The 19145-nt window shown below is 43.7% G+C and overlaps 1 protein-coding gene across 2 annotated transcripts in view; it reads right to left on the reverse strand.

Annotated features, from left to right (window-relative positions):
- NINL (ninein like) overlaps positions 1–19145 on the reverse strand; it is a 170578-nt gene that overhangs the window by 98946 nt on the left and 52487 nt on the right. For both annotated transcript variants that reach the window (XM_073672517.1, XM_073672516.1), the window contains exon 4: positions 17650–17816. In XM_073672517.1, coding sequence (XP_073528618.1) covers positions 17650–17816 — 167 coding nt within the window. The remainder of the gene's footprint in view (positions 1–17649; positions 17817–19145) is intronic.

Consider the following 19145-nt stretch of genomic DNA (forward strand, 5'->3'; position numbering starts at 1 on the left):
AGATATGGGACAGCACTCTGCTTTTTCTAGCAGTCCCATAGACCATGAAGGGAGCAGCCGTGCTCACGCGCCACCTTCACTCTGTGCAGAGCCGCGTTCTAGGGATCGCTGGGTGCCCTAAAGGTCAGATCCCTAGTGGTCAGCCAAGTTCCCCATTATATTAATAAAGGATGACTTTCTGGGGAAAACAACTTTAGGTCATGTTCCCACATGCGATTTCACGAAAGTTTATAACCACTGTGTGTGTAAAAGACGCTGCTGAAAGTGCCTTTTTTAGTGCGTTTTTTCTCTAGGTTCCTATAACCTAACACAGTTGCATTTTTAAGTGCAGAACCAAAGCTTTTCTGTACTAAAAAAAAATGCAACAACAAAATGCTTCTTCAAATCTGCGTATTATGTTATTGTATTATGGTGCTGACACATGCAGAATAAACTGCAGGATTTACATTACATATGAACATTGCTTAAAGAGGTTTTTTTTTTTTGCTATACAGCATTAAGTGTTATTTAACTTTGCAAATCATTTTATTAAGCAATTTTGCTTAAATTCTGAAAAAAAAAAAAAAAAACAACTTGCATTTAAATGTCCTTCAAACCACTGCTTACTCCTTAGTCTACTTGTCTGTACTCAGTTACTATGCAATGGGAGTACAAACTGGCAGTCGATGGGGTCCCTTAGGAGTGCGCTCACTCACCTGCAAGGTATTCAGTGCAGGCATCATCCTCTCAGTGCCTGCACTGAACATTGTGTCCCCTATATAAGCACTTCTACATCGGTAGTTTTCTGCACTGTGCTATCAGAAGTCACTCATCCAGCACGCTTGTACCCTGAACAGTGAAATCAGCAGTCACTACTCCAGCACAGTTGTACCCTGCACTGTGCCATCAGCAGTCACTACTCCAGCACACTTGTACCCTGCACTGTGCCATCAGCAGTCACTACTCCAGCACACTTGTACCCTGCACTGTGCCATCAGCAGTCACTACTCCAGCACACTTGTACCCTGCACTGTGCCATCAGCAGTCACTACTCCAGCACAGTTGTACCCTGCACTGTGCCATCAGCAGTCACTCCTCCAGCACAGTTGTACCCTGCACTGTGCCATCAGCAGTCACTCCTGCAGCACGCTTGTACCCTGCACTGTGCCATCAGCAGTCACTCCTGCAGCACGCTTGTACCCTGCACTGTGCCATCAGCAGTCACTCCTGCAGCACGCTTGTACCCTGCACTGTGCCATCAGCAGTCACTCCTGCAGCACGCTTGTACCCTGCACTGTGCCATCAGCAGTCACTCCTGCAGCACGCTTGTACCCTGCACTGTGCCATCAGCAGTCACTCCTGCAGCACGCTTGTACCCTGCACTGTGCCATCAGCAGTCACTCCTGCAGCACGCTTGTACCCTGCACTGTGCCATCAGCAGTCACTCCTGCAGCACGCTTGTACCCTGCACTGTGCCATCAGCAGTCACTCCTGCAGCACGCTTGTACCCTGCACTGTGCCATCAGCAGTCACTCCTGCAGCACGCTTGTACCCTGCACTGTGCCATCAGCAGTCACTCCTGCAGCACGCTTGTACCCTGCACTGTGCCATCAGCAGTCACTCTTCCAGCACGCTTGTACCCTGCACTGTGCCATCAGCAGTCACTCTTCCAGCACAGTTGTACCCTGCACTGTGCCATCAGCAGTCACTCTTCCAGCACAGTTGTACCCTGCACTGTGCCATCAGCAGTCACTCTTCCAGCACAGTTGTACCCTGCACTGTGCCATCAGCAGTCACTCTTCCAGCACAGTTGTACCCTGCACTGTGCCATCAGCAGTCACTACTCCAGCACAGTTGTACCCTGCACTGTGCCATCAGCAGTCACTACTCCAGCACAGTTGTACCCTGCACTGTGCCATCAGCAGTCACTACTCCAGCACAGTTGTACCCTGCACTGTGCCATCAGCAGTCACTACTCCAGCACAGTTGTACCCTGCACTGTGCCATCAGCAGTCACTCTTCCAGCACAGTTGTACCCTGCACTGTGCCATCAGCAGTCACTACTCCAGCACAGTTGTACCCTGCATTAGTTAGTGTTTGCTAGAGGTTGTACTCCCAGCGCACAGTAACAGTACAGAAAAGCCAAAAAACTAGACTAAAGTCTAAGTCCATCGTTCGTGGATTTTTCGGCACCTGTTGCTTATTCTGGTGAGGACACCTGCAGAAAAAAAATTAAGTGGGAAAATGGACTTAAAAGCAAGGAATACTGAAGGTAAGGCCGGCCTCAAGTCTTTCCGGGCTGGCCGGGGACTACAGACTGAAGCGAACAGCTTCATTGGCATATATTGGGCTGCTGGTTTGGGTCAGGTGACCCCGGCCAATCCAGAAGACGTGGTCCGCACTAGGACTGTGAAATGTGGACTTGCGAGGCTAGCCTAAAGCTGGTGCTACACTAGCCTAAAGATGGGGTAACACAGACTTTGGCCTCGGCATAGATCACGTGGCCAAAGATCACGAAGTGACAGTGCTATACTGGGACATATTGCAGTCGAATGGCAGAGAACCTTTGAGAACCATGACAAGCAAGTAAAAAATAAATCTGACCCAGTCGGATTGGTTTTGGACTGGCTGGTCTCAGTATCCTAAAACACAATATGACCCCATTCACATGTATTAAACTGTGACGTAGCAGCAACATATAGCAATCTTTGGCCATGCGACTTGTATTGCGGCCAAAATTGCCAAGTAATCCAATCTTAAATCGGGGCAGAATCCACACGGTATTAACTAAATATCCCCCAGCTTCCAGGCGCTGAGGAGACAACGCCTCACAGCCTCTGCTGCCATCTTGTGTTAGGACTATAGAACTTCAAATGACAATGCTTGTCGACAATCGGATCAGTGGGATCCATAACTACTGGGGATCCTGCAGATACTATAGAGGCCTTCATATTTGATAGAGAAGCCAATGTGCATATACAGTCAATTTTGGGGTACACACAACATTTTGATAGCTTTTTATTGCCTCATTTGTGAAACAATCAGAAACCAAAAAACTTTTTTTTTCTCTTTTACAGAGTTTAATCATACGGGTTTAACTACTTTCATTTAGCGGACATGGCAATATAAATATGTTTATTTTATTTTTTTGATTTATTGTTAAACTGGGAAAAGGGTACGATTCAATTAATATATATATATATATATATATATATATATATATATATATATATATATATATATATATATATATATTTAAATATATATATATATATATATATATATATATATATCTATATATATCTATTAAAATTGTACATTCACACTGAAGGCATCAAAACTATGAATTAACACATGTGGAATTATATACTTAACAAAAAAGTGTGAAACAACTGAAAATATGTCTTATATTCTAGGTTCTTCAAAGTAGCCACCTTTTGCTTTGATGACTGCTTTGCACACTCTTGGCATTCTCTTGATGAGCTTCAAGAGGTAGTCACCGGAAATGGTTTTCACTTCACAGGTGTGCCCTGTCAGGTTTAATAAGTGGGATTTCTTGCCTTATAAATGGGGCTGGGACCATCAGTTGTGTTGTGCAGAAGTCAGGTGGATACACAGCTGATAGTCCTACTGAATAGACTGTTAGAATTTGTATTATGGCAAGAAAAAAGCAGCTATGTAAAGAAAAACGAGTGGCCATCATTACTTTAAGAAATGAAGGTCAGTCAGTCCGAAAAATTGGGCAAACTTTGAAAGTGTCCCCAAGTGCAGTTGCAAAAACCATCAAGCGCTACAAAGAAACTGGCTCACATGAGGACCGCCCCAGGAAAGGAAGACCAAGAGTCACCTCTGCTTCTGAGGATAAGTTTATCCGAGTCACCAGCCTCAGAAATCGCAGGTTAACAGCAGCTCAGATTAGAGACCAGGTCAATGCCACACAGAGTTCTAGCAGCAGACACATCTCTTCAACAACTGTTAAGAGGAGACTTTGTGCAGCAGGCCTTCATGGTAAAATAGCTGCTAGGAAACCACTGCTAAGGACAGGCAACAAGCAGAAGAGACTTGTTTGGGCTAAAGAACACAAAGAATGGACATCAGACCAGTGGAAATCTGTGCTTTGGTCTGAGGAGTCCAAATTTGAGATCTTTGGTTCTAACCACCGTGTCTTTGTGTCAAGCAGAAAAGGTGAAGGGATAGACTCTACATGCCTGGTTCCCACCGTGAAGCATGGAGGAGGAGGTGTGATGGTGTGGGGGTGCTTTGCTGGTGACACTGTTGGGGATTTATTAAAAATTGAAGGCATACTGAACCAGCATGGCTACCACAGCATCTTGTAGCGGCATGCTATTCCATCCGGTTTGCATTTAGTTGGACCATCATTTATTTTTCAACAGGACAATGACCCCAAACACACCTCCAGGCTGTGTAAGGGCTATTTGACCAAGATGGAGAGTGATGGGGTGCTATGCCAGATGACCTGGCCTCCACAGTCACCAGACCTGAACCCAATCGAGATGGTTTGGGGTGAGCTGGACCGCTGAGTGAAGGCAAAAGGGCCAAGAAGTGCTAAGCATCTCTGGGAACTCCTTCAAGATTGCTGGAAGACCATTTCCGGTGACTACCTCTTGAAGCTCATCAAGAGAATGCCAAGAGTGTGCAAAGCAGTCATCAAAGCAAAAGGTGGCTACTTTGAAGAACCTAGAATATAAGACATATTTTCAGTTGTTTCACACGTTTTTGTTGAGTATATAATTCCACATGTGTTAATTCATAGTTTTGATGCCTTCAGTGTGAATGTACAATTTTCATGGTCATGAAAATACAGAAAAATCTTTAAATGAGAAGGTGTGTCCAAACTTTTGGTCTGTACTGATTATATATATATATATATATATAGTTCTATATATATTTTATTTAATAAGTTATTAGTTTGTCGCCTTAAGGGAGTTGAACCTGCGGTCCCTTGTTCTATGTACTGCAATAAATAATGTATTGTAATACACTACGCAGTGTATCGCAGTGTATAGTGTAAATCACGTGGCTGCGCTTCACAGGACCCCCCAGCTGTAATACTAACCATCAGACAATTGTATCGCAGGAATTGGTACGCATGTGCACTGATCACCACTGTTAATAATGGACAGTGGCATTAAATTGGTTAAACAACAGTGATCGGACCAAGCTTTTGGGCCCTTTTGCACCTTAGACTATATTCCCATGTAGCAAAATGCTGCGCTTTCCCGCTGTGTTTATATCTGCAGTTGTCCTCACCAAAGTATGCAATACCAACATGATCTGATTATTGTGTTTTTACTGACCTTTTTTAGATCTATTGATGTCCTCTCCTAAACAACAATATTGTACTAATAAAGAAGATTTCTAACATGCAGTTTTATCACTTAAAGGGATTGTGCAGTGAAAACAAGTTATCACTTTCTCACATAAGTGATTGTGGAGGATCTGTCCTCTAGAACCCATGCCGATTAAGAGAACAGGGAACTTTTATTCTTTTTAGAATGAAGCGGCAGTGCAGTTGATGCTCCATTCATTCCCTACGACGCTGCTGAGCACTACGCTCGACTTTTTCTGGGAGCACCGTGAAAAATGAATGGGGTGATGTTGGGGGTCTGACCTCCCATGCAGTCTTGTAATGGGGATAAAAATTCCCCATTTTGCTGATCGGTGCCGTGCGAGTCCCAGTGGTCTGACATGTGGTTTTGCAACATTGCAGCACTACCACAATTTAAGGGCTCATTCATGTCAGTTTTCATGTACGAGCGCCATCAAGTTTTTAACGGATCATAGCACTTGTACCTACGATAGTCCATGGGGCCATTCACACGTCCGTGATTTTTTGTGGACTGTGTGGTCAGTGCAAAACTGCATAAACAAGTCAGTGATTGATCCGGGGGGTTGAATCATTTCAGCAATGTAATTCTATGGGTCTGTGGGAATAAGGTGTGGAATAATGAAAAAAAAAATTGGACAGTACTGGGATGCAAAATCAACAGCAAGTCTTTCTATTTGTACTTTAAGTTGATATAATGCATTGTAGCCTAATGGTACCTATTCTTAGGGAAGACTAAAAGATCAATATTAATATATATACGAAATTATAACAAAACAAAAAAAATTGCTTATTTTGTTTCTTTTAGGGTGTGTTCACACAACATCTTTTTCAGATGGAAGTGGCTAAAAAGAAGTGACCTGTATTCTTCTGGTGGCTTGGAAGCAGCCACAAAAACAACTACAGGTAGTTAGACAATGATGAGAACGCTCCAGGAAAAACCATGAGCTTCCTATAGCAAAAATAATGCAAGTACGCTGGGGTCTATAAGACATTGTGGGCACGTACCCCTGGGGGACATGCATCTATTACATGTAGAGTCGGCCCGGAATCAGCCTGAATAAGTGCAGCAAAATGCAGAAAAAATTGACATAATACCCAGCAATGCTAAAACGGTATTACTGTGCCAGGTTATATGTTGCGTTACTTTTAACCGATTCAGGGCGACATGAAGACGTTTTCCATCTCTGCTCAGTCTTTTACTCCTAACATTTGTGAAAATGACAGATTAATGGCCACTTCTGACTAATAAAAAGCTAAAACTCTAAAAAGGTATTAACAGATTAGGCTACATGCCCAAACTAGCATGGACGCCTCTCCTGCCATCTGGTTGCTGCTTTCACACTAAATATTTTACACCTATTCTTCAGATTATTTTCTATGTGAAAAAAACATAAGACGCCTTTACAAAACAGATAATTCTAAGACCGGCTCACAGCCCATTAGTCACATAGGAGAAATGCAAACAATAACGAGTACATAGTGTATATCCCTCTGGACTAGGCTGGAATAGCTCCCAATGCAATAACAGTAATGCTCAAAAGGCAGGGAGGGGTGCTTTTAGGCACGTGGGAAGGTGAAGAGATCCTGGCACACAGTTATTTTTCTTAAACAGAAAAATGATTATAGCCTTACAGTCTGAACGGTTTTCAGTGCATTGGCTTCCATTTAGACAATAAACATGGCAGGGAGTGGGGCATTGTACTATGGAACCTGCCATAGGTCTGACACCCTAGCAGTACCTAAGATGAGCTTTTCCATTTAAAGCTGCATGCTTCTTTTTCTCTCTAAACCACTCAAAAAAAAAAGTTAAACTCCTTGTCAGCCATCTTATAGATACAGCAGAGCAGCAGCCTGGTCACAGTCATGAGCCTTCTAGAGCACATAATGTTTGGCACTCACAATGCAGAGAACAATACGATCTGCTTAAATCTGTGGTCAGCTGCTGTGGTCACAGGAACAGATTAATTCACAAGCTCACGCTACAGAAAAGCAGTTTATAATTTCCTATCAGGACGAGATCTTCAAGTTCCTTTAGCGGCATCTATCTACACTATATGAAGTTAGGAAGGGTTTCTCTGTAAGGAGAAAAAGGAGACCAGCGGCGCCGATATAAGAGTAGCTGTTAAGGATAACAGAATCAATTCACCAAGTGTTTTGCTCACCTGGTATCCAGTATATTGAGGCTTCAATTGAAATCTTATGTTATAGGAAAATTTGGGAGATCCAGTAATCGATTTTTATACATCACGGGTATTCAGCACACGGTGGATAATTAAGAGAGATTTGAACGGCTCTCCTAAGGCAACATCAAGGATTACAGGTATCCAACTGAAAAATCAATGTGACGCTTCCCAAAAATATCTTTCAGATGTTTTCATCATATATATGAAAATAATTTTTTATTCTAGGCAATCAATAAAGCACAACGCAATTCGGCTAATTTTTCACAATAGCCTTCTTATGGTGAAAAAATGTAAATAAAGAGCACAAAAAACCATGGTCAACACGCAACAGTTCTTCCATTATAAAGGCAATCAAGTTTAGTAGGAGTGGTTGTTCACAGAAAGAGAAATGCTACAACCACACCCATCCCAAAACATTTTTTTTTCTTTTTTTTTTTATTATTTTATTTAAAAACTTGCATATAAATAAGATTAAAATATCTAAAATTCACTGCGTTGTTTCACTATATTAATATCAGATAAAATCATGAGTACTAAAAACTTATATTTTCTCCACCACATCATTCAACCCATCTGGGGTTGCAATGCATTTTACCCAGATGGGTTGAATGATGTGGTGGAGAAAATATAAAAGTTTTTAGTACTCATGATTGTATCGGACATTAATATAGTGAAACAACACAGTGAATTTTAGATATTTTAACCCCTTTACAGCCTGGGGCGTAATAGTATGCACCAGGCTGTCACCCCCTGTTCAGCGCGGGCTCCGGCGCTGAGTCCACACTGAACCAGGAACATGTCAGCTGATTATTATAGCTGACATGTGCCCGCAACAGCCGCGGATGGAATTGTGATCCACCCGTGGCTGTTAACATGTTAAATGCCGCTGTCAATCTCTGACAGCGGCATTTAACAGCGCCGAGCCGGAAGCGCGTCACTTACCCTGCCCATCGGTGACCCCGTCACGTGATCGCGGGTCACTGATGCGTGGGCATGATAACCCGGGGTCTGCAGCAGACTCCAGTGGTTGTCATGTACTGCTCGCTATGAGCGCCACCTAGTGCTCATAGCACAGAAGCATTTTTGTTACATAGAGGTGATCTGCTCATCGCCTATGTGTAGCAGAGGCGATCGGACAGTTGCTGCTTCTAGTCTCCTATGGAGACTATAGAAGCAAGCAAAAAGTGAAAAAAAAATATTTTTTAAAAATATTAAAACAATATAAAAGTTTAAATCACCCCCCTTTCGCCCCATTCAAAATAAAATAATAAAAAAAATCCACATACACATTTGGTATCGCCGAGTTCAGAATTGCCCGATCAATATAAAAAAAAATTAATCCGATTGGTAAACGGCGTAACGAGAAAAAAAAATTTAAAACGCCAGAATTACATTTTTGGGTCGCCGCAACATTGCAATAAAATGCAATAACGGGCTTTCAAAACTATGGATCTACCCCAAAATGGTATCAATAAAAACTTCAGATCGGCACGCAAAATATAAGCCTTCACCCGGCCCCAGATCCCGAAAAATGGAGACGCTACGGGTTTTAGAAAATGGCGCCAATTTTTTTTTAGAAAACTTTGGATTTCTTTTCACCACTTAAATAAAAAAGAACCTATACATGTTTGGTAACACTTGTAATGACCTGGAGAATAATAATGGCAGGTCAGTTTCAGTGAATGTGGTAAAAAAAATAAAAAATAAATAAAAACATTGTGGTATTGCACCTTTTTTGCAATTTCACAGCACTTGGATTTTTTTCCCCCGTTTTCCAGTACACTATATGGTAAAATCAGTGATGTTGTTCAAAAGTACAACTCATCCCACAAAAACTAAGCCCTCACATGGCCATATTGACCAAAAAATAAAAACGCTATGGCTCTGGGAACAAGGGGAGCAAAAAAAGAAAATGCAAAAATGGAAAAGCCCATGGTCCTTAAGGGGTTAATCTTATTTATATGCAAGTTTTTAAATAAAATAAATACATAAAAAATAAAATAAAAAAAACACTTTTGGATGGGTGTGGTTGTAGCAATTCTCTTTCTGTGAACAACCACTCCTACTAAACTTGATTGCCTTTATAATGGAAGAACTGTTGTTGTGTGTTGACCATGGTTTTTTGTGCTCTTTATTTTAATTTTTTCACCTGAAGAAGGCTATTGTGAAAAATTAGCCGAAATGCGTTGTGCTTTATTGATTGCCTAGAATAAAAAATTATTTTCATATATATGATGAAAACATCTGAAAGATTTTTTTGGGAAGCGCCACATTGATTTTTCAGGAAGATACCCGTGATTCTTGACACTATATGAAGTATTAGGACACATCCTTTATATGGGGTTGCTCCATTTCAGAAATCTTTTCCCTATATGCACAGATCATTGTAAAAAATAAATAAATAAAAAACCTGAGCTTAGCTTACCCTCCCAGGGTCCAGCACAGAGTCTCCACCACTACCTCGGTCTCCGTTGCTTGGCTGCAACAATGATGTCTCGTTGACATCGCTGCGGCCAATCACTGAGCTAAACAGCTCTGCCCATGTACATGGCACAAACCGCTCAGAGCCAGTGAGCTTAGCGATTGGCAGCTGCGATGTTGACGTGACGTAACCGCTACAGCCAAACAACAGCGTTGGATCCTGGGAGGGTAACCAAGGCACAGTTTAGTTTTCTTTTTTATTTTTTTTGTTTTTTTTTTTTACAATGAATTGTGTATATAGGGAAAAGTTTCCAGAAAAGTTGACAAGCCCTTTAAATCAGAGGTCCCCAACCTTTTTTGCACCAGGGACCGGCTTTAAGCAAGACCAGTTTTCCATGGCCCGGTGGGGGTGGGGGCGGGGCTTTGGTCATATGGGGGTGGGGTTATGGAGGGGTGGAGCTGTATGGGGAGGATGCTGGCGGGACCTCGGTGTACAGCGCTGCTAAGTAGCAGCATTGTACATTGAGCGTCAGTGTATACAGCGCTGCTGCTTAGCAGCGCTACACACTGAACACCGGTACCGGGAGCCGCGTCACTGAAGCCAGTCTGCTGCCCCAGCACGCCCCACATAACATGTTCTGCCGGGGGCGTGTCAGTGAGGAGAGCCTGCCGCCCCACCCCGTCAGGAACACACCATACTGTGCAGGAGGGCCGCGTCACATATACCCGCCCCATGACGTACAACAGGTACCATGCTGTGCTGTGGAGGGCTGCGTCACTAAGACCCGCCCGACGCCCCACCCCGTCCTGCATAATGTTCTCTGCCGGGAGCTGCGAGCTGTCACGGCTATGGCAGAAAACATTATAAATCCACACAGAGCGAGTTCTGACCAGGCGCAGGGCCGCGGAGCTAGCTGTCAGCGGCAGGGCCGGCTCCAGGTTTTTCTGGGCCCCGGGCGAAAGAGTCTCAGTGGGCCCCTTTAACACATACCACGATTCATGATGCAGAGATACGGCGGAGAAATATATATATATAGTACAATGCAAAGATTTCACTTCATGAGTGATATCTATTGTAAATTCTACAATAGCTCAGAAACCGGTGAATCGCTCCACACAGAATAGTGGCCCCCATATAAGGCTCCATACGGAATACTGGTCCCCATATAACGCCCATACGGAATACTGGCCCCCATATAACGCTTCATACGGAATACTGGCCCCCATATAAGGCCCCATACGGAATACTTGCCCCCATATAAGGCCCCATACGGAATACTTGCCCCCATATAAGGCCCCATACGGAATACTTGCCCCCATATAAGGCCCCATACGGAATACTGGCCCCCATATAAGGCCCCATACGGAATACTGGCCCCCATATAAGACCCCATACGGAATACTGGCCCCCATATAAGACCCCATACGGAATACTGGCCCCCATATAAGGCTCCATACAGAATACTGGCCCCCATATAACGCTCCATACAGGATACTGGCCCCCATATAACGCTCCATACAGGATACCGGTCCCCATATAATGCTGCATGCAGGCTGTTACCCCCCACATAATGCCCCATACAGGCTGCCCCCCCTCTTTATAATGCCCCATGCAGGCTGTCACCCCTCCTCTTTATACTGCCCCATGCAGGCTGTCACCCCTCCTCTTTATACTGCCCCATGCAGGCTGTCACCCCTCCTCTTTATACTGCCCCATGCAGGCTGTCACCCCCCCTCTTTATAATGCCCCATGCAGGCTGTCACCCCCCCTCTTTATACTGCCCCATGCAGGCTGTCACCCCTCCTCTTTATACTGCCCCATGCAGGCTGTCACCCCTCCTCTTTATACTGCCCCATGCAGGCTGTCACCCCTCCTCTTTATACTGCCCCATGCAGGCTGTCACCCCTCCTCTTTATAATGCCCCATGCAGGATGTCCCCCCCTCTCTTTATAATGCCCCGTGCAGGCTGTTCCCCACCTTATAATGCCCCATGCAGGCTGGTCCCCACCTTATAATGCCCCATGCAGGCTGTCACCCCTCCTCATTATAATGCCCCAAGCAGGAATCCCCCCTCTTTATAATGCCCCATGCAGGCTGGTCCCCACCTTATAATGCCCCATGCAGGCTGTCACCCCTCCTCATTATAATGCCCCAAGCAGGAATCCCCCCCTGTTTATAATGCCCCATGCAGGCTGTTCCCTACCTTATAATGCCCCATGCAGGCTGTCACCCCTCCTCTTTATAATGCCCCAAGCAGGATGCCCCCCCTCCCCTCTTTATACTGCCCCATGCCTCCATACATTAAAAAAAAAAAAAAAAATCAAATACTCACCTCCCTTCTCCTCACCTGCTGCCCGCCGCTCGCTGCTCGGCTCCGAACTCCAGCGTTGTCGTTTCTTCCCGCTCAGCGCTCCCTGTGACGGCTCAGGGGAGGGCGCGGTGTAAAGACGTCACCGCGCCCTCTGACCTGAGACGTCACAGGGAGCGCAGAGCAGGAAGACAGCTGATCTGCGGAGGCACGGGGAGAGGTAAGTATCCAGCTGCCGGGGCCCTGAGCAAGCGGCGGAGAAGGGGGGGCGCTGACACCGCTCTCCTCCGCCCATAGCCCAGCGGGGTGCGCGACCGCCAGTGGGCCCCTCTGCCTGCTCAGAGCCCCGGCATTTGCCCGGGTGCTGACGCCGGCCCTGGTCAGCGGCGCCGCGGACCGGCTGAAAAACCCCAACGGCCCGGTCCTGGTCCGCGGACCGGCGGTTGGGGACCTCTGCTTTAAATCACTGAATTCAGGTTTTTCATTCAGTCAGTGACATTACCAAAAGGTGTATAAAATCCAGCCCCAGCTATACTGTCTGCCTTTACTATCATTTTTGAAAGAACGAGTTGCCCTGAAGAGCTCACGGATCCCAGCGTGGTCCTGTAATAGGACGTCACCACTGTAACAAGCCAGCTAGTGATGTTTCCAAATACTCTACAATCAACAATCCATTGGGTTTAAGTTTGCACTCACTATTATAATCCAAAACTTTCAATAAACAAATATCTGATCTGAATAAAAAAAGAAAGAAAAAAAACAACTATTGCCACAAACGTACCATTGTAGCTGGTGATAGGCAGAAGGAGGCTTCACAGTCGCACAGAATAGACGACTCCTGCCGCCAGCTCACTGATTTGTTTATATGCATGGAGCATTAGAGTCCTAAGCAGCCTAGTGCATCGCTTCATAGGTTACAGTTCTACTTTTGGGAATTACTAATCGTGTATAATATACTAGTAATCCATAGAATGCGTCTAATATTTGATTGACCCTTATCCTAATAAATGCTACGCTCGTGGGTTTAGTGGATGTGGCCTGATTTTCATGCATTTGCAACATAAAAAAGTGGCAATTTTTCTAACTTATTCCATGTTTTCTCAGTTGTTGGATCATTATTATATACTCATCCAGAGCTACATTTACACTTCTTCTCGTGACTGCATTGTCACTGAACCAGCAGGGAATGTAAGGTCCAGCATCCTTGGAGCTACTAATAGACCTGTGAGCTCATCTCTGAATGAAAATGATGTAATTCAGGATCAGGATAACAAAATCCACATAACAAAAGACAGCTGTCAAGCAGTGCCTTGGGACTGTAGGCGCTAACCAGGTCCCTAGAACTAGGGGCGCCCTAATCTATCGCTGTCCCCTGGATTACTCCTGAAGGTGGAGACGCCAGGTTCTCATGCCATGCTATGCTCCTAAAAATCAACCCTTATCTGTCCCCTCCAACACCCAGGGAGGTGGGAAGCCGTAGTGTATAGGATAACACTAACCAGACAAACAAGGGAAGACAGACAGGGATAAATGAAAATAACAATCATACAAAATACACTCACCAAACAGAGTGGAACACAGGGGAGATAAGGAAGGAGAAACCAAATAGAAGAGGATGAGGATGTGCACACAAACAAACAAAAACTCCAAGCAACAATCTCCTGAACAAATCTCAAAACGCCAACTCCAACCACGAACTACACCTCCAACTCCAAACCAGGCAGTAAGAACTAACACTGGCAATTCCTAAGTGCGAGAGGTTGGCATATACAGTGGGGGAAATAAGTATTTGATCCCTTGCTGTTTTTGTAAGTTTGCCCACTGACAAAGACATGAACAGTCTATAATTTTAAGGGTAGGTTAATTTTAACATTGAGAGAGAGAAGATCCAAAAAAAAAAAAAAAAAATCAAGAAAATCACATTGTATAAATTAGATAATTTTTTTGCATCTTGCAGTGAGAAATAAAGTATTTGATCCCCTACCTAACCATTATGAGTTCTGGCTCCTATAGACCAGTTAGACGCTCCTAATCAACTCGTTACCTGCATTAAAGACAGCTGTCTTACATAGTTCCCTGTATAAAAGACTCATGCCCACAGACAATTAATCGGTCAGACTCTAACCTTTACAACATGGGCAAGACCAAAGAGCTTTCTAAGAATGTCAGGGACAAGAACATAGACCTGCACAAAGCTGGTATGGGCTACAAAACCATAAGGAAGACGTTGGGTGAGAAGGAGACAACTGTTGGTGCAATAGTAAGAAAATGGAAGAAATACAAAATGATTGTCAATCGACATCGATCTGGGGCACCATGCAAAATCTCACCTCGTGGGGTATCCTTGATCATGAGGAAGGTGAGAGATCATCCTAAAACTACATGGGGGGAGGGACCACAGTCACCAAGAAAACCATTGGTAAACATTACGCCTTAAAGGTTTAAAATCCTGCAGTGCCCGCAAGGTCCCCCTGCTCAAGAAGGCACATGTGCAGTCCCGTCTGAAGTTTGCCAATGAACACCTGGATGATTCTGTGAGTTATTGGGAGAAGGTGCTGTGGTCAGAGGAGACAAAAATTGAGCTCTTTGGTATTAACTCAACTCGCCGTGTTTGGAGGAGGAAGAAGGATGAGTACAACCAGAAGAACATCGTCCCAACTGTGAAGCATGGTGGGGGAAACATACTTTAGGGGTGCTTTTCTGCAAAGGGGACATGACAACTGCACCGTACTGAAGGGAAGATGGATGGGGTCATGTATCGCTAGATTTTGGCCAACAACCTCCTTCCCTCAGTAAGAGCATTGAAGATGGGTCGTGGCTGGGTCTTCCAGCAAGACAATGACCCAAAACATACAGCAATGGCAACAAAGGAGTGGCTCAAAAAGAAGCACAGTAAGGCCATGGAGTGGCCTAGCCAGTCTCCAGACCTTAATCCTAAAGAAAACTTATGGAGGGAGTTGAAGCTCCGTGTTGCCAAGCGACAGCCTCAAAATCTGAATGATTTAGAAATGATCTGCAAAGAGGAGTGGACTAAAATTTCTACTGACATGTGCGCAACCCTCATCATCAACTACAAAAAACATCTGACTGCTGTGCTTGCCAACAAGGGTTTTGCCACCAAGTATTAAGTGTTATTTGCCAGAGGGATCAAATACTTATTTTTCACTGCAAAATACAAATAAATTTATCTAATTTATATAATTTGATTTTCTTGATTTTTTGGGGGGGGGGATATTCTATCTCTGAATGTTAAAATTAACCTACCTTTAAAATTATAGACTGTTCATGTCTTTGTCAGTGGGCAAAATTACAAAAGCAGCAAGGGATCAAATACTTATTTCCCCCACTGTATAGCAGAAGGGAGTGGCCAACACTGAACAGCTGAGACAATCCAGGTAGAAGAGAGACAGGAGCTTTAACTGAACAGATTAACACTTGCACTGCAAGCAAGGAAAAAAACGGCACTGTTTAAGAAGATGGTGAAGTAATTCTAACCACTGCAGGAGTTCATGAAATCAGACGCCGTGATCTTCTGGCCCCTCTCTTGTCACGGTATCCCCAGAATAACAGCAGAGGTGCAAGTCCAAGTTCCCACGATGAGTATTTGGTGCGTTTTTTGTAGATATTGCAGCCAATTTAGGTTACACACATTAAATAAAACACTGCACTCAAATATGTGGGGTTTTTTTCTCTCATTTTGCCATCTCATGTTCTAAATAAAACTGCTTTGTTTTGGAAACTTCTGCTTACTTGGCCTTGATAAAACTTTATTGATAAAGTCATGTGCGTTTTTACTGCATCTCCATTGTGGAAACGCACCAAATGTCTTTTTTTTTTTTTTTTTTTAAACCTGCAGATTATCCTCACCTCATTCAAATTTTTGGGAAAATCTGCAAATCAAATAAAACACCTATTTACAGTAATAGAAACCCACATGTTGTGGATTTAAAAAAGGCACTGCGGGTCAATTTACGTTGCGTAAAAAAAAAAAAGCGGGAATGAGATTTCTATAAATCCCATCCACTTAACTGGGACTGTAAGGCCACGTTCACACGTTTAGTATTTGGTCAGTATTTCACATCAGTATGTGTAAGCCAAAACCAGGAGTGGGTGATAAATGCAGAAGTGGTAACGTGTTTCTATTATACTTTTCCTCTGATTGTAAGCCAAAATCAGGGGAGGAACAAAGAAGTGATGTAAAATACTGACCAAATACTGAAAGTGCACACAAGGCCTAAGATGTGGAGCTTTTTTGTGCATTGAATATATGCAGCGTAAAAAATGCAGCAAATACTCACTTTGGGAGCCAACAGAATTCTGAATGCAATGTCAGATGTGGCTGAAGCATAAAACATGTAATTCTGAACCAAGATAATATAAGTGATGCTATATACAAATATATGAGTGCAACGAGGGAGATTCTACATACAGGCATCCAGCAGAATAGTGAATGCAGCCGACTGGTGTAACCGGAGTATACAATGTACTGATCCTGAGTGACATTATTCCAGTGATCTCAATCCTGTGGCTCTCTAGAAACTGAAACTATAACTCCCAGCATGGCGTAAGCTGCAGTCGGACAGGGGATGCTGGGTTTTGTAGTTTCACAATAGCTGGAAAGTCACAGGTTGTAGATCACGGCTCTATATAGATAAAAGCAGCAGCAGACAGCAGGGAGATGCCAGGCTCTGCAGCTTGAGATCGGTCAGTATATAGCAGAATTATGAGTGCAGCTCTGACTGTGACAGGAATTGAAGATATGAGGTAGCTTCTGAGAGTCCTGAACATTACTTAAAGGTCGTTCCCCAAAATGGTGCATTCTGCACATTACATCTCCCAGATCACTTGCAGAAAGTTTACACATACCCAGCATTCCCCGAAGAGTAACCCTTTCCTTGCTGAGATTGCCTGTATTTGAGGCATGTAACAAGGGAAACAGTACTGTTCCATATGTTGTAATGGCTGGGGTCAGGCAGGCGGGGTAATGCTCTATACAGACAGCTGTACCCACCCCTGTCCTGCCTCAGAGTTCACCCAGCGATGCCATTTTGCTGACATGGGTAAGCCTTAGGTGACATTACCTGCAGAGCTTTCTCTAGGCGCTCCCTGATACTTCAGTCTCTCCCTGGTGTGGGTCCTCTAAAGGACCGTCGCACCCCGTCAGCCGCAGTGTCACAGCACTGCCGTAGGGACCAGGCCTCTGCTTTCAGCGCTGCAGCACCTCTCTCTTAAAGTCAATTTAATGATCGATCCTGAGATGCCAAAAAGGCTAATTAATCTAATTTGTTTGATGGCCCAGTCATACATTTACTTAAAGACAAAAATTTTCTTGGCCTAAGAGCAGATATCACAATAAGACCTCCTGCGTCTTGAAGTGGCGGATTCTGCTACAATGAAGGATTCCTACCTCTACGCTCTCCAATGAAGATGACCGTCTAAGCTGACTTTTCCTCTGGTCCTTGTCATGCAAATACTTATTGGCTTCATTTTCAACAGCTTCTCGCTCAGGATGTGTCCGGCGGCCATATCTCTTGTTCCCCTTCACAAGTTTAGGTTGCGCCTCCTCAGGAATTACTACATTTACAAAAGGGAAAAAATATAAGAAAATTCAAAAATGATTGCACCAAAATAATCTTCCTCATAACATGGGCAGCATTTTATTTTTCAACTGCTGTACGTAATTACTCATTACTCTGTCCCAAAATATTAGTCTATTAAAACAAGACCATATAGCAGGGAGTGTGCGCTTTATAGCAACAGAAAGAAATGACATTTCACAGAGAAATGTCTGAAATTTGTACAAGTCTCTAGTTATCTCTGACTTGGTGGGAGGAGACTACCAACCTTGATATCTCCCATATACAGTGCACAAAGAGAGAGAGCAGCAACATAGAAGACATTATACAACAGTACTGAGCTGTGTAGCTGTGAATCTAGCACTGCGCTCCTCAATCCTCCTCCCCTCTCCATAAAGTATAATAGGATGTGTGACCTTGACACCTTGCTGTGTCAGCAGTCTTTCTTGTTTTGACTAAGACAGATTTCAGCTGTTTTGCAGAGTGGATGAGGAGTTCTGGAGGCAAAGGGGAGGGAAAGAAGTGGCTCATAAGTGGAGAGAAAAAACACATCTCTCTTATGAAGATATATTACAAAGTTAAATTTGTTTGCACTATTGATTTATGCATTCCATGCCACCAACACATCTGTTAAAATAAACCTAAGATGGCCAACCCCTTTAAAATGTGCATTCATCCTGGACTATACAGAAAATTAAAAAAATCTAAGTATGTAATCGTATACCAGCCCTACGCAGGTTGCAGAGGGGTGACATTTAGTTCATGCACAAGGGAAGACTTCAGCATATACATCAAATATACACTACAAATTAAGAGGGAATGCACCTTAACTCACCCACCATCTAATGCTTATAAGAGGTTTCTGCTCATCATATGCCATTTTCTCCTGATAAATTTTCTTAAAATAAACCAATTTGAAACTATAAAAATATTATATTTTATTTTTCACACATCATTTATATTTTTGCAATAGGGTATGGAGTTAAGGGGTAAACTATTAAAAGGGTGGTCCAGTGCTTTAGTATTCATGGACTATTCTTAGGCCACATTCACACGTTCAGTATCTTACCTCAGTGTTTGTAAGCCAAAATCAGGAGTGAAGCAATCACAGGAAAATAGTATAGAAACACGTCCCATTTCTGTATTTATCACCCACTCCTGGTTTTGGCTTACAAATACTGAACGTGTGCATGTGGCCTTAGCATCAATCATTAATAACAGATCGCTGGGTGTTCCCGGTGCAGGTGGTGGCTGGATGTGATGATCAGTTGCAGAGCCCAGATCCTGGAACTGCATAGTGGCTGCGGCCGGGTATTGCACATCTGCC

The sequence above is a fragment of the Phyllobates terribilis genome, unplaced genomic scaffold (assembly GCF_046119375.1).
Source record: "Phyllobates terribilis strain yellow unplaced genomic scaffold, ASM4611937v1 Scaffold_3__8_contigs__length_932513732, whole genome shotgun sequence".
Classification (NCBI taxonomy): domain Eukaryota; kingdom Metazoa; phylum Chordata; class Amphibia; order Anura; family Dendrobatidae; genus Phyllobates; species Phyllobates terribilis.